Here is a 16,061-nt window from a genome sequence, read left to right on the forward strand (position 1 = left end):
AGTACTGGATGCAACTGCTACAGAGAAGCCAGTCACAGGAAAGTGTGAGCTACTTCCACATGAAGCATCCCACATGTTGATTTTTTCCTTAATATCCCAGAATAGCTGAAAGCAGTGGGATCTGTCTCTGCTCTCCCCTCAAAGCAGCAGGCAAGGCTAACAAAGATGTATTCTCCCCAGCCAGCCTCCTTCACCACTGCTTGGCTTTCTAAGTCCTCACTCCGCTGCTTTGTGCATTTTATCCTTCTTCCTATCAGGGCACAAACAACAAAACCACTAAACAAAGACGCACACACACCTTTTGCTTCCACCTCCCCAGAGGTGAAAAGTGACTCACTTCAACCTTGTTTTAGTAGGGCAACAGTATCAAAGGTCTTACAGGAATGAGATGTGCCAAGCATCCAAACGAAAGGTAGCCTGGATAGAGGAGTAGCCTGGCTATTCCATCACACTCAGGAACACACAAGGTATATTTGTCTATACTCAAGCAGCTGAGAAACTGGCACTGAGCATCTCCCACTTCAGTGCCCAAGCAGAACAAATACTATGAATGACCACTCACACTTTTTTTAACATATCTACATTTGCCCAAAGTTAATTTTATATAAGCTTTAACATAATACAAAACAACAAAGGATTTTATACCAACTTTAAGTGGAAAAATGAGCACAAAAATCAAGTCTTTAAATGAATTAAGCAGCCTGAATACTGGGAATACGGTGTAGGAATCAATTTTGCTCAGCTAAGCTAGGGGGGAGGAGTGGGAATCCGTGAGGAAATGCTAAAACAAAACATATGGCACCAAGACTGAAGCCTAAACACTCCATTTAGAGCTCAGGCAGATATATTTTATAGAGGGTAACGTTTTTCTTGAATGGGTTTTAAATAGTCAGGCGTGTGAAACTGGGTGCAGCCAGCACATGGGCACCACAGGTAGCAACCAACACCATGCTCCAAAAAAGAAACCTAAAAAGTTATCATTGGACAAGAGCCTCCCATTCCAGCCTGGTTTTTACATCCAAAGACTCCTGTTGTACCTGGTGAACACCTACAGGCTGCTCTTTTCCAATGGTAGTGCTTTCTCAGTGCATGAGACAACTACACAAGCACCAGATGGGTGACCACAGATATTTTGACAAAATTTGGGAAAGTGGAAATTTTAATTCTAAGAATTTCCTCTGTACCTGCAAAAGAAAATTTCTCCCACACAGGCCACGTATGCTCACATGTAGAGTTTGGGAAGAATGTGGCTAGAAACCTAAGTATTCAACCCCAAAAGATCAACGTGTTCACAGGCAAAGCCTGACTCCAGAGCTACAGAAACTGCAGTCATTAAAAATCCTAATCATTCTGTAAATGGTGACTTCAATTTTCAATTTAGGCTTGATTTCTGAGGGGATAAGAAACTCCCACCACATCTGTTCATGTAGCCTGCGCTGTCCTCATCTCGCTGCAAAGGAATCTGTCAGGGGAGAGAGGGCACAGGAACAGAGCACGGGAGCACTCCCACCACTAATTTATCTCCTGCTTCTGGCACAGGCTGTTTGCAGCAGAGGGGATGCTCCTAAATCAAACAGCCACAGCCAGCACAGCTCTCATCTTTCCAAAAAAGTAGCAAAACAAGAATGACCCAGTTTCAACCAACTTCACTACTGCTACCCAGCATTTCCAACAGGAATTGTGAGATCCAGGGAACCCACGTGTGCGAGTATCTGATCAGCACAAGCAGCATGGGGTCAAATTTTTTTCAGGCTTCAAAAAGAAGACTGCAGTGATTTATATGCAATCCACGCTCAGAAGACTGACCACCTTCACAACCATCAGCACAGTACAGACTACATTCTGCTTTTTAGATGAAAATTTGAGTATCTCCAGAGGCCTTATTCACCTGCAAAATTATGGCTACTCTGGGGGGACATGTCACTGAAATGCTTTATAAATTGTTTCCTCTACCCCAGCTCCACTTTATCCTTTTTTAACTTGAAGTCAGGTTCTCATCCTGATCAAGGTTCCTTGAATTCAATGTACTAGAAGTTATTTAAGCCTAAGGAGGCTACTCAGCAGTTATTAACACTAACCAGGCACAATCAACACAGATATTAATCCATACCTTTATAATGACATGAGTCATCCCCAGTGCTGAGTAATCCCTTTTTTTATAGTATTAGCCAGAATCAGGAGGGCAGTTTTATAGTAGAAGTTCTCTTTGCAGGTAGAAAACCTGTACTTTCAATTCCTGCACCAAAACAGTATGGAACCATCCACATCCAATAAAAGCCACATATGGCAATTTTCAGGCAAAACCACCACAAGTTAAGGAATTAGACTACACGTGGATTTCCTTAATTCCGATGTGGAAAAATAGCTGAGTTGATAATCTCAAAATTTACTCTAAATTTTAAGAGTAGTGGGGTTTTTTTTTCATCAGAAAACAAGTTAAATCCTTTAAAAGCACCAGTGCAAGGTTCATCTCCTTCCACACCAGGACGCCTCTTTGTTCTGTGCTGAAAGACCTTTACAGCTCTACATTAGTAAAGAGAGCTCAAAAAAAAAAAAAAAAAAAAAAAAAAAAAAAAGGAAACCCACCAAAAACCCCTTGAGGTTTACAGGAGACATGAAGCAGGAGGCAAGGCAGTCCAGCTCAGTTAACACAGTGACATTTTGTCCCACAAATCATATACGTGCTAGGAAACTTGCGTCACATCTCCATCCAGGCCGCTGGCAGACACACCAGTGTTTGAAATGAGTAAAGGGGGGGCGGGGGACAGGAAAGTTAAAAAGAGAAACCATATGTTTGCAATATACACATCTCAGTGTACACTCCATCACAGGCCAGAATGCCAACACAACCCCTGAGTGCGCAGGCGACATCCAGAAACTCGGTTTGCAGAGGGACAGAGAAAAGATATGGAAGAAATTAAGTACTTTTTACTGATTCCTCCCCAAGTTCTGTCAGTTAACGTGAGACAACACATCTCTGTGCTCCTCCTAATGCTCTGAGGTGGGACGTGCCTCTCCAGCAGCAAGTTTTCCCAAGAGCAGAAGTGTATTTACATTCCCTTTTGTTCCCATCCCACCCTGCTCGCCAGCTACAAAGAGGCAGATTGTCCATTTGCTCCTATCCTTGGATACTCAGGTCCAAATCCTCGCTTTGTGCCACCACAGCAACCCTTTGCAGGCTCTCAAAAGAAAAGGAAGTATTTCCTACACAGACAAATCCAGTTCTCTTTCCCCAGGAAATGGGTAAATGGGTGGCACGTTCTGCCCCTTCCTCCCCACACCTGTATCTCCCGATCCTCATGTATCTCCCACTCCTCAAAGAGGCTGAACATCTTCCTCCCCGGGGCACATTTTCCAGAGAAGGTTTAAAGGGTTGGTCTGTAGGATTACACCTTCCCTATCTTTACAGAGAGTTTGTCCCTTTCCTAAAGCACTGCTGCTCCCCCTAAGCAAAGGGAGAGGACAAAGCCTGATCCCACAGAGCAACAGGGATTTCCAGAAGGATTTCCCCCCCTCCACAGCTTTAGTTCCTTCCTACTTTTAAACAATGCCAAGTATTTAATCTCTTAAAACAGCATTCTCACAAACTCTCCCACCTTCCTTAACACAAAACAAGCCTCCCCACGAGGCAGAGATGGAAAGCCTGGGCATGACAGCGCTACGTCATTTAGAAACTTCAAATAAAAGCACTCTCAGAGAGATTACTCCAAAAATTAACCTCCTTCCTAAAAGCCTTTGGCCAGGAGCCTGCCCTGCCACCTCCTGCTTTATTCCGCGCCTCCGGAAAGGGAGACGGGAGGCACTGACCTTAGAGTCACCTGTGGCACCACCTCTGATGTGTCACACACTCGCCCCAGAGCAATATATCCCTCACACACACCCCAACGAAATGGTCGAGACAGCCAATAAATCAGGACAGCGGGAGGCCTTTGGTAACTGGGCAGTTTAAAGTGAAGAGAGAGTGAGGAAGGAGCAAAAAAAAAAAAAAAAATCATTTAATGGAGAGAGCAAGGGCTGGGGCCTCGAGCTGTGAGGACAATGAATGAAAACGCACAGCAGCAGCAAAATCCCAGGATAAAAGGCTCGTTCGGCGGCTCTACCAAACCCTCCACGCAAGGACCAAAGCAACGCGGGGCTCCCAAAGTGCTGAGAGAGGTGTGACCGCCCCAAAATGATCGGGGCTAAGCTGTGGAGTTCCCTGCTGACCCCCTCACACCCAGCACATCCCAAACCACACCGTGGTGGGGAGCAGAGCCCCCCCAGCACGGACCCCGTCCCGCTCCCCCGGCAGGATGATCCGCACACCCTGCACAGAGGGGCGGGCAGAGATCAGGGGGTAACACCCGGACGGGGGTGTCCCCGCGACCAGCCCAACCCTCTGCTGGGGACGGGGCAGACCCACACTCCCCTGCCAGGGTCCCTCACACACGTCAGGAAGGGCAGCAGAGGGGACCCCCAGACCCTCACACCCCTCAGGGCAGGGGGACAGACCCTCTCACACCCTCCCGTGGCTGAAGCGGGGGGTCATACAGTCCCGCTCCTTGCTGGGTGTGCAACAGGGACCCCCCCTCAGCTGAGGGGCACCCCAGATCCTCACACCCCTTAGGGCGGGGGGGACAGACCCCTCACACCCTGGCTGAGGGGAAGGGGGGGGGGGGGGCACACAGTCCCACTCCTGGGCAGGGGGTGTGTGACAGGACCCCACCCTCAGCACAGGGGTCCCCCAGACCCCTCGGGGCAGGGGAGACAGACCCCCCCTCCCACCCTCTCACAGCTGAGGAGGAGGGTCACCCAGTCCCACTCCTGGGCGGGGTGTGTGTGACAGGACCCCCCTTGAGCTCAGGGGGTTCTGACCACCCCCCTTCCCTCAGCGGAGACCCAAACACCCCATCCCCTCAGCGAGGGGCTGCGCGCACCCCCTCAACCCCCCCCACGGCCGCTCACCGATGACCTCCTGCAGCTCGTAGTCATCTTTATTGATGGACCAGGGCAGCGCGCTGGGCTCCTCGGCCATGGCCGCGCCGCGCCCGCCGCCCTCCGCGCCGCGAAGGGGACCGACCCCGAGGGGTGAGGGAGCGGAGAGGAGGCGCCGCGGATGCCCCGGCTACCCCTCCGAACCCCGGCCGAAGTCCGGCCGAGCCCCCTCCTCCTCCTCCTCCTCCTCCTCTCCCGCCGCTACCGCCGGCCCGACTCCGGCCGCCGCCGCCGCCTCCACCTGCCCATGCCCGGAGCGCCGCGCGTCACCCGCGTGCGCCCCGCCCGCCGCGGCCGGGGCGCCGCCCGCCGCCATCTTGAGCGTGGCTGAACGACCCTCCACCCACACTCCCGCCGCCACGACCGCGGCTACGCCACGGTTTTCTCGGTTCGCCACCACCGCCCTCGGGGGACGGGCGAGTGAGAGAATGGGGGGTGTGGAAAGCGAAGGGCGGAGGAGGAGTCCTTAAAGAAGGGAAGGGCGGGGATGCCACACACAAGATGGCGGCGGCGCGCAGCGGCCCCTCCCTCAGGCACGGGGTGGGAGGGGCTGGCGGTTTAAGGCGCAGTGCGGGCGGTGATTGACTGCCGGCTGCCGGATCCGCCGCTCCTATTGGTGGAGCGGCTGTCAATCAAGTGCTGCCCGTCTCCAGGGTCCCTGTGCCCGCGGGGCCTTGGGTCGGGGCTGGGCCCGATCCTGCCCTGAGGGGATCCAGAGCCCGAGGGTGGGTGTGGAGCGCGGCCCAGGCGCACATTCCGTGTTTAAAAATAATCCCCGGGGTGTGGCGGATCAAGAGGTTTGCTCTTCTCGCTGCCTCCGAGAAGGAGGCCAATATCATCTTCTATTCTCCAGTGTATCCTTCTGCCTGCTCCATGCTGCAATTCCAGCGTTCTTGGATGTGACCCTACACTCTCGTGGGGATGTCCAGCACCCTCATCCTGTGGTTCATGGCTGCGTGGCTGAAGCTTTCTTGTCTGGATGCATTCAGGAGTACATCTGGTGGTCACTGGGGAGAACAAATTGGGATTAAAAGAGTGAGGAATACGAGGCTGAGTGGCACCATGGACCCACAAAGGCTGATCTATGTGTGTGTGTATGTGTATATACATATCTATATATACTTACATATATATATACACACACACTTACATATATACATTTAAAATGTTTGCAAGTTGAAGATCTATTTTTTTTTCCCCCAGCATAAAAAGAGATAAAACAGTATCTCACTGTCACCAGGCATGTCAATAACCATCAGGAGAACCAACTGGGAATCTCAGTATCAGGTTTCATTCTTCTCTGTTGGTCACTGTTCTTCCTGTGTGGCTTGATGTCAGGCGAGTCAAAGAACATCAGTTATATGTATTTTTAGCCTATTAGGACAAATTCCTGAGATGCCTCTGGTGAACCAGGCTTTGTGGAGGGCCATTGCCAAAGGCATGGTCTGACCACAGTGTTTTCACTTGTGCACTAATGCAGGACACCAACTCCTTCCTATACCCTTTCTTTGTGTCCTGCAGAAGCCCCATAGCCCCATCTCACTCACTGCTGTGCAGGCACTCCACAACTCTGTCATAAAGCAATTCCAACTGAAAACCTGTTTGTTTTCCTGCTTGTGTGCATTAAACATTCCCCTGCTGAGCAATTTTTAGTATTTGCTAAATATGCTTTAATTACTGCTCAGAACTATCTCTGTGATCTCATAACCATGTTATAAAAGGAGTTTATATAGCAATTAAAAACAGCTTTTACCCCAGAGCACGCACTCGGGTAACCACTCTCATATTTCTGATAGCTAACAGCATGTTAGAAATGGATCTGAGCCAGACATCAACAACAAAAAGAGACTTATAAGGTTAATTTTACCACAGTGGTTTAAATTAAGAACCATCTTTTGGATTCTCTGATTTTGGGCTGAAAATCCTCCCCCTGTAGGCAATGCTAAATCTCTGTTTCTTTAGACCACTGCGGCAGGCTTATGTCCACAATGAACCTTGTTCTTTAAGAATTACCCCAGACTTTGATTGGAATTAAAATTTAAAACGTGCACTGACAAGACCACCAGTGGCTACACGAGCACAGAGGGTTGAGTGCTGCATTTTAGTTCTCCAGCTCTGTAATGAAAAATGCATTTCCACATTTTTAACCCAAATCTCTCATTTGCACAGACTGCAGCTCCCATAAATTTTGTATTATTTTTTAAACGAACTCAGCATTTTTAGTCCCTCAAAAGTCAGGGGTTGCTGTTTCATTCATTCAGAGGGTTGTTCCAACCTGAGTCTGTTGACGGATGAGAAAATGGAGCTGGATTCCACAGAGCTTTTATTCCTTAGCCAACTTCGGGCCTCCAAGCAGCACCTTCTCCTCTTTCATCGTTTCTGCTCATCCTACTTTTCCTGATTTGCTTTATTTTGCCTGCCTTGTGTAGGCTGTGAGCTCCTCAGGGCAGAGGCAATGCCTCTATTTATAAAAGAGCCCGTGAAGTGGTACTGCTGAATCAAGTGCTCTGTTGGAATAACGAGAAATTTTAGTTGAAATCTGAAGTGGAAAAGCAGTTTCCTGGTGTATCCACCTCCTCCCTGGACCGGGCTTTAGGGGAGACCACGAAGTGGAAAAACTCCAGACGTCTTTCAGGTGGAAAGGCTGGAGCCTGAGAAAAAAAAAATCTCAAGAGCTGAGTTTCCTGATTTTTTTTGACTTCCAGTAAAATATCACAGATCAGGGCAGGCAGTGCCCTCCTCCCATGGATTGGGCTGCAGAGTAGAGGCTTTCTCCTGACTCCTGCGTTTCACTGATGTCCTGGGGCTCGTGTTCCACTGTGAATGGCCTTGGCACACCAGGCACACGGCACATGCTCTCACACAAAATGCTCCCCTTCTCGTAAGGCACATGGTTTCCTGCCTTTCTGGGCCAATTACTTATTGTTTCAACAAAACTTACTGGCACTGTGCAGCTCTTTGCCTGGTTTTTCCGTCCATGGAATCTTGGCTGTCGTAAAGCTGATGTTTAATGCACAGATTGGTGGCTGTGATACTCAGCACACAGACATTACTACCTTTAGTACCTGGAAAGGGTCCTTGATTGTTTATGGATTTTATCAGCAGGTCAAGGGAGGCGAATCTGCCCCTCTACTCCTCTCTTGTCAGACCCCACCTGCAGTGCTGCCTCCAGCTCTGGGATCCTCAGCACAGGAAGGACATGGACCTGTTGGAGCAAGTCCAGAGGAAGCCACGAAGATGCTCCAAGGGCTGGAGCCCCTCTGCTCTGAAGATAGGTTGGGAGAGCTGGGGGTGTTCAGGCTGGAGAAGGGGAGGCTCCAGGGAGACCTTATTGCAGCCTTCCAGTACTTAAAGGGGGCCTATAAGAAAAATGGGGACAAAGTTTTTAGCAGGGACTCTTGCAAAAGGCAGCAGGGAATGGCCTGTCTGAGGGACGGTCAATTTAAATTAGATATAAGAAAAAAGTTCTTTGTAATTAAGGTGGTGAGGCACTGACACGGGTTTCCCAGAAATGTGGTGGATGCTCCACCCCTGGAAACATTCAGGGCCTGGTTGGACCAGGCTCTGAGCAGCCTGGTCTAGTGGAAGATATCCCTTCTCACTGCAGGGGGGTTGGACTAGATGGCCTTTAAAGGTCCTTTCCAACCCAAACTGTTTTATGATTCTATGATCATCATCACAAGATGAACATAGACTAACTTCATCCACACTTGGGTTGTAGAAAACTAGTTTAAACTCCAGTTTGTGTATCCAGGCCCTGCAGATTTCATCTTTCTAGTTGTGTAGCCTCTCAGATATGTCATTTTCTTCTTGTTAGGGTTGAAGTTGCTCTTTCAGCACGGCCACGCAGAGACATTTGCTGTCACAACTCAGTGCCGTTCGGGGCCGCAGCACTTGTTGGTTAAAGGCTCTTTAAGGCATCACAGACCTCTGTGAGTGCCTGTGCATTGGCTCCCACGGCTGGAGCAAACAATGGCAGTTAATGTGCCTGTGGAACTGCCTGGCACAGGCCTGGTTTGAGGGGAGCCCAACAATGCCCATTTTCTTGCCCTCAGAGCCGGGCAAGAGCGTGTCGGCGAGCAGAATGCCTGACCTTGTTCCGCTGCAAAATCTGCCTGCTGTTCTTTCTTCGTGGAAACACTTCCAGGTTTATTGAAGGGACCTCACTCTATCAAACAGCAGCTGATTATTTCACAAAGCACAAGGCAGTTTCCTCTCCAGTCAACAAAGGCAGGCACTGCACTTGTTCTCCAGGGCTTTCTCCTGGCAGATTTGCTTTGGGTTTGGAGAAATTAAGCGAGAACCCTGCAGCAGAGGAGCAGTGCTTTAAAACCGTCCAACTACAGCAAGCTTTTAATAGTAGTTGTTTTCAAAACACAAGCCAAATGCCACTCTAAGCCACACCTTCCTGAGGGATCCTGTATGCTACTCTGTATCTCCACCCCTTCACTGAACCCAGGTGTGCTAAGTCGTTTTAAATTCAGCTCTGAGGTCACTTTAAAGTCAAGTAGCTGAAGGCCCGGTTTTAACAGGTGAATTCTGGTTTTCACAGGGTGTTTACTGAAATCAGTTTTGGCTCTGCAAACACACTTCTCATCTCATCACTCTGCCTCTCAACAGGAGCTCTGTGCTGTTCTTTTACTTCCTCCACTGAAAATATCACCCAGTTTTTAAGCTCCGGGAAACAAGTGAAGAGTTTTTGACCAAGACAGGGTTCTTCTTCTTACTCTTTTCTCATAAGTTTATGATTTCGTAGTATATAAACAGAAAGGCAGTTAACCCTCTCTGTAACAAATTAAAGCTTTGCTGCCTCCTTCAAATCTAACATAAAATCAATGCTAGGTTTGAGAAGTAATTATAGCAAGATCTTGATTATCACATACCTGAACCACAGCTTAATAATCAGCCCTCTGCTCTGGTTTACACTAATGCTTTCTCCATACCTTTTTGTCTTTACAGAAGCCAATGAAAGACACTTCACATGCTTGTGCCTCTTTTTGGCTTGGGAATGTCACAGCTCCTGAGGGAAGAAAGGTTTTCCCACTGGCATCTTCTGTGGGGAGTAAATCTCCATTATAAAGCACTTTCTAAGCAGCTGAGCAGGACAGGGGATGAGAACATATTTTAGAGCTTTTCCCTTCATTGTTGAAAGTGCAAAATAACCCTGATGAAAGCATCCAGAGCCTGATGGACAAATGGATACGTCTGGGCTGACTCTTTGCAGCTGATGAAGGGTGGCCAAGGACTCTTGGTTCTATGATTTAAAGCTTTGCCTGTGTATTTAAAGCCATTTTGACATGTCTGGACATAACCCCTGATAGAGATCTTGGAGAGTATCCCCTCCTTGCCACCTGCTGTTGAAGCAGAGAAGTCTCTGGATACTCCAGTCTCCTCCTGAGGATTGGCCATGGCAAGATTGAGCACAGAAAGCAGTTTTTGGAGGAGACACTGCTGCTCCCAGGTGTGCAGCACAGCATGGATACTCTGTCAGCTGGGAGTGCTTGGACCCCATTTACAGCTGGCAAACTTTGAAGAAATAAAATAAAACATCTTTTGTAACATTGCAATGGAGCAAGAGGAATTCTCTTGAAAGGCAGTGAGAAGAGAAACCCTAGGAATAGAAAGATAGGATTGGATAAGATTTCATTCAATTCTTGTCATCTGGGAATAAGATTTGTGAGGGAATATTGTTCTTATCCTTATAAATGGCCAATATCTTCTTGAACCTAGAGAAGCAGAGGCCAGGCAAGGTTTGTGGTTCACATTAGCAGATTCTAATGACATGAGTTTACAATAATAGTCTAATAGTTCAGTGTAACAGTGACTCATGGCTTACTACTGTGGTGATAGGAATGTAAAGAGATCTCCTTTGAAAAAAAATCTATTTGGATAGTTCACATCCTTTCCTCCCTACTCATGAATTCCTTTGCCATTGACTGCTAGCTGCTAAAAATAGGATTCTTTTTGTGTATCTAAAGGAAAACCTAGAATCAGAGAGACAGTTGGAGGGGACCACGGCCCTTCCATACAGAGCCTTCAGGAAATATTTGTAATGAAAGCCCTCTGAGAGTGCAGGAATGTTTTTAAAAGATGGGAACAATCTAGGAAGATATTTTGGAAGGAAGAAGGAGAGGAATTAATGAATCACAGCAGCTCCCAGCTTTGGTATTTTGCACCATGGGGATGGGAAGATTCATCTCTTTATTAGGTACAGGACCAAGCTACAGCTTTGTCTTGGAGAAGCTGTTCCACTTCAGCAGCAGCAGAGGAAGCTCTAGGGAACAGCCCAGGATCAGCCCCCTGGGCTGATGAGGAACCAGGAGAGGAGACTTCCTAGGAGTCACTTGAAATTGTTCAAGTCCCTTGAGGACAGCAGCAGGAAAGGGGAACTTACATGAGTAAGGTATCTGCAAATGGATTATCAGCACTGCTCCTTCGAAAAAAAGGAGAAAAAAACCCACATGGCACCTCACAAACTGAAGTGTGAAATCATGCAGCAGGGAAAGCTGTCACAGAGAATCAGAAATTGATTTAATAGACAAAAGTTGACTGCTGCATAATCTGTGCAGATTGCTGCTGGCTGAGAGAGAGACAGAGAGATCCACAGCTCCAGAGGACTTAGAGCGGGCACCCTCTGGCAAAAGGTGTGGAAAGCAAAATTCCATCGCTGGCAATTGTGCGTGTACTGAATGCTTCCTCTTCTTCAGCAGGGAACAATTAAAATCGATGGCAGGATGCAAGGTAACAAAGGGAAATGACTGATCAATATGCATGTCTTGGAGCTGAAGACAAGCCTGTCTGCCGGGAGCAGCATGCTGATGAGGCGAGATTCCCAGAGAAAACCTGAAAAGCTTCTCCTGCTGCTCGGTGACACGGCTGAGCAGATGCCAAGTGCAGTGCCAGGAGAGGTGAAGGCACCAAGGAGGCTAAAGAATAACTGTTAGGAAAACCAGGGAATATTAATTTTAAGACTAAATAGCTTTAAAGTAAAAAACGTGATGCTTCTCTTCTTTGCCTTTCTGAATATCTCAAAAGCCCTTTACTGATATTGATAAATTGTCTTCTTTACATACCTGTGCAAGGTTTTAGAGATGCTGAGACGTTGACATTTTAAGGCCAATGTCCATTTTATTCCTCATCTCAAAGCACTTTAAATCTCTTTTCCCTGTATATTTCACTGGGGGGGAGTCTCTGCCAAGCACTTCCAAAAATCAAACACTAAATCTTTCATGATTCAGTAGTTTTGAAGCAGTCACCCGATTTCTGAACACTTTTGAAAGTACTGCTGTAAAGGGTCTGCCATGGATCTAGTGGGACAGGGAATGGCACATGGACCTTCAGGTTCACTTTCCCAGTTTTTCCCCTCTTGAATGGTATTTATTTTCTGAGGGAACAGCCTGGCACATGAGCAGTTAAGCACCTCAGGACTCGCAGCTTGTACATCTCGTTCTCCTGACACAGACAGAAGGCGAACACAGCTGAAGATTAGAGCCAGAAAAATGCTGCAAAAACTTTGTGAAAGTTCACTTCGTCCTAACCCTACATTTGCCTGAACATATTTCCCATGGGTTCCTAACTGTGGCATCCTAAAGAGTGGATGAATACCCATTTTGTCACCTCATGACTTCGATTTCGTTGACAAACCAGGGAAGATTGGTAGCATTGAGACAGCATGTTCTCCCTGGGCTTGGAGCGAGGGTTCTCCTCCTCCTGGTCCTGCACCATGTCACCTACTGCATCTTCCCCAGAGCCCTCCTGTTCCCTCAGCACAGGTGAAGGAGCAGCCATTCCCTTAGGACTCACTGCACCTTTCCCTGAGGCTGGTTCCCAGCAGGCACACTGCTTTGCTCTTTCCCTGTGGGAATGCACGGAAGGGCTGAGAGCTCTACGAAATCTGTCCAGTCCAGGGAGAGTTTGGATGCTTGGCTGTTGAGGAAAGCCTGGCACATTCCTCCCAGTGCCTCTGTGCTACCAGCCCTCTGCCACCTGCCTCCTCACTGGGGGTTCTCTGTGTTCTCTGCTGGGAAGGGGAGGCTTGAAAGCACAGGATGGAACAGCCGTGCTTTCCTTGGGCTCAGCCCCAGACACTTGGCATTGTCCCATTCTGGAGGGTGATGGGAAAGCCAGAAATAGGAGGAGAAAAAATTTCCAAGCAACCTTTTGTAGAGAGACTTAGTTAATTGTTTCATGGCCAGTGCAGAAATGTTTGTTCCCTCCTTCCAGTCCAGCCCCACTGAAACCCAACCTAAGCAAGACTGGGAATTGGGGAAATGGGAATCAAAACCCCTCCATTGCCTGCCAGGCAGAAGAAAATCCAGCTGCAGCTGCCGAAACCTCCATGCTTTGAGCTGCAGGGATACATCCCATCCTTTTGTGGAAACCATCTTATGCAGCTGAGACGGAAGAAACCACTGCCCAGTGGGCATGGGCAGCCCCAACCTCTGCAACGGCAGGAGTGGCTTTATCAGCAGGAATGGGAGGAGGGAAAGGCACTGCTAAGCCGGGCTCTGCTATGGAACAGAAAATGCATTGTTTGTAAATCAGACTTTGGAACAGCTTAAGACTTAAACACACCTTCAGTTAATTAACCTTTTCGCAGAGCAGCACAGCCCCAGAGCTAATACAACAGTATTCAGTCCCATGACTGCAGATTTTGCTAGAAAACAAATTTTCCAGGGCTAGGCTTGATAGTGCTGATCAAGAAGTTGGGTTGGGTTCAAATTCATCTCAAAGTTCTAGTGGGGATTCAAAAACGGTTGTAACACCTAGAGAAATTAACTTTAGCAAAATATTTGTACACAGTATGTGTCGTAAAGCCCCAAATGGTCTGAGAGATGCTCTTTAATAAGCTCTATGAGTGTGTTTCCCAGCAGTGTGAACCTTGTGGGGTTTGTTTTTTATTGCCTTATTAAAATATGTTTCCAGGATGCTCAAACAACATTTTTTGAGCCATTTTTTGTGCACAATTACACTTTCTTCCCTCTGCTAATTTTATTGCTGTAAGTGTGCTCTCTGGAGCAAGCAGTGCCTCCATCATGGTAACACAACTGTTTTCATGTCAGTGTTAATGAAGGATGGAATTTGATCCTTTGAGGTCAGTACTTGACCTCTCACCCTCCATCTCTGGGGCTGAGAAGACTGTGGTCATTACTGAATTTCACCAGGTGAACATTGTCCTGCAGTAAACGAGGAAATGGCACCAACATTCCTGCACCAAAGTGAAACAGAGGACTGGGAATATTTCTTTGGCACAAGAGGAATGACAGCTGGAAAACAGCTGCTGCAGCAGGACCCCCTGACCCCACCTGACTCAGAGCTGCGCTCGTGCTCAAATACGGGCAAGAGTCATTAACTTCTCCAAATGGAACAGGGCAGTGGTGTAAAGCCACACTGGAAGTGATGGGATGCCAGCATTTCCAGAAGTGGGATTCTCCCAGCAGGCTGCTCTTTGCCAGCAGTTTCTATCTAGAATATATCCAGGGATGGTTTCCATATCACTGTCCATATGTTCTCTCATAGTAGCCATAGCAGAGACACAACTTCATATGCTTTATAGGGAACATGGTCCTGCAAGTGGATTAGCGTGTGGCCCCTCCTGTTGGGAAGAGCAGCTCGTCCCTGACCTCCAGGAATTCCTTCCAACCAACACTTCCGTGATTCAGTGATCCTTGGTCTTTTCCAGTGGCAGGGCCTTGGCCTGACAGCTGCTGGGTTTGTAAGTTATTTCCCTGGTTTGGACTGACTCCGAGCCAGAGGAAATAAAGCTGGCAGGATCCCCTGGATCCCTGCACTGCAATATGTCCCTGCCAGGGCCTCCAGAAAGGGTGCAGAGCAGGAGTTAATGGCCCAAAATCCCAGGGGAATCCTGGCTCCATCCCCTCCAGCCTCCTGGGTACCAGAACTGAAGCAAATCCAGGACAGTGACAGACACAGACCACAAAGCCAAAAACGCAGCCTGGAGAGGAACCACACGTGTCTGAAGTACAATTCCTTGATAATTTTCCTCCTGGAATGACACAACTCTACCTCTCCCTGTCCCAGCATAGCCAAAACCTCCCTGTTACGGAGTTATTTAGCCAAAATTGAAGTTATTTAGCCAAAACATGAAAAAAAATACAGAACTATCTCGTATCATTCCTCACTTACACTTCATTTTGAGACCAAATTTTATTCCTTGATGCCCAAGAAGGAGATTCAGCCTGCTGGGTTTTCATTCTTTATTTTAAAATGTTTTCACAAGTAGTAAAAGTTTGTTCCTTTGAGGAGAAAACCCACAGAATCATTGACTATTTTCAGAATGGCTATAAACACGGATGCTTTGCCACAGATTTGTATCAGAATAGAAAGTAATATAAATATATAAGTTTGTATATAAAAATAAATGATTTGGTAATAACAGATCCAACTAGGACAATTTCAATGGGGGACAAAGTAGGAAAAAAAGTAACATCACAATTTTATAAGTCCCTTTCTTAAAGGCTTTCAAAAATTTTGACCTTCCGCTGAGCATGAAAGAGGGAAGGAGAACTCCACTGCCACAATACCTACATTTTGTATCATTCATGTCACACTTGAAGTTATCATGACAAGGCTGATATGAAAGTGTCAGAAGTGCATAAACTCTGGGGTTTACATAGAATAGGGCACATATTTAAAGCATATTTTATGTTTTAGGGCTGTTACTTTACTCCAAAATGATTATTTTAGCCAGTAAGACAAATTTTAACTGCTTGAAATAAAGCAACAGTCCCACAGCAATAAGATTTGTCTGGTGTCTGAGCCAGGCAGAAAAAAAAGGCCAGGGCACCACGAGTAGGGTGGTATCAAGATCCCAACATCTTTCACCACGAACTGGAATATGACCTACTAGAATTCAGAAGGTTTAGAAATTCAGCTCCTATTTTTGCTTTTATCTTCCAGAACCAACATTTTCCCTGTCAGGTGATCACCAAATCATCTATTACCAACGTCATTATTTTTCCTGCTGTTATTTTTCACTCATTTGCAACACACCAGGTCCCAAACCACCCACCAGGACTCAGGCAGGAGACACCACACCGGGTTCAAGCTGGCAAAATTCTCGCTGC

The 16,061-nt window shown here is 47.4% G+C and overlaps 1 protein-coding gene and 1 long non-coding RNA gene across 3 annotated transcripts in view; one reads left to right on the top strand and one right to left on the bottom strand.

The window, feature by feature from the left end:
- OXSR1 (oxidative stress responsive kinase 1) overlaps nt 1–5,134 on the bottom strand; it is a 97,483-nt gene extending 92,349 nt beyond the window's left edge. Inside the window, exon 1 of one of the 2 annotated variants that reach the window (XM_032695647.1) lies at nt 4,945–5,134. In XM_032695647.1, coding sequence (XP_032551538.1) covers nt 4,945–5,014 — 70 coding nt within the window. In that variant the 5' untranslated portion in view covers nt 5,015–5,134. The remainder of the gene's footprint in view (nt 1–4,944) is intronic. The other variant, XM_032695652.1, reaches the window with a different exon arrangement.
- A 444-nt stretch (nt 5,135–5,578) lies between these two features.
- On the top strand, nt 5,579–10,537 carry LOC116780607. The gene is made up of 2 exons (XR_004354533.1): nt 5,579–5,699; nt 9,934–10,537. It is a non-coding gene; the product is annotated as an uncharacterized LOC116780607 (long non-coding RNA).
- Nucleotides 10,538–16,061: the final 5,524 nt, after the last annotated feature.

The sequence above is a fragment of the Chiroxiphia lanceolata genome, chromosome 1, assembly GCF_009829145.1.
Source record: "Chiroxiphia lanceolata isolate bChiLan1 chromosome 1, bChiLan1.pri, whole genome shotgun sequence".
In the NCBI taxonomy this organism is placed as follows: Eukaryota; Metazoa; Chordata; class Aves; order Passeriformes; family Pipridae; genus Chiroxiphia; species Chiroxiphia lanceolata.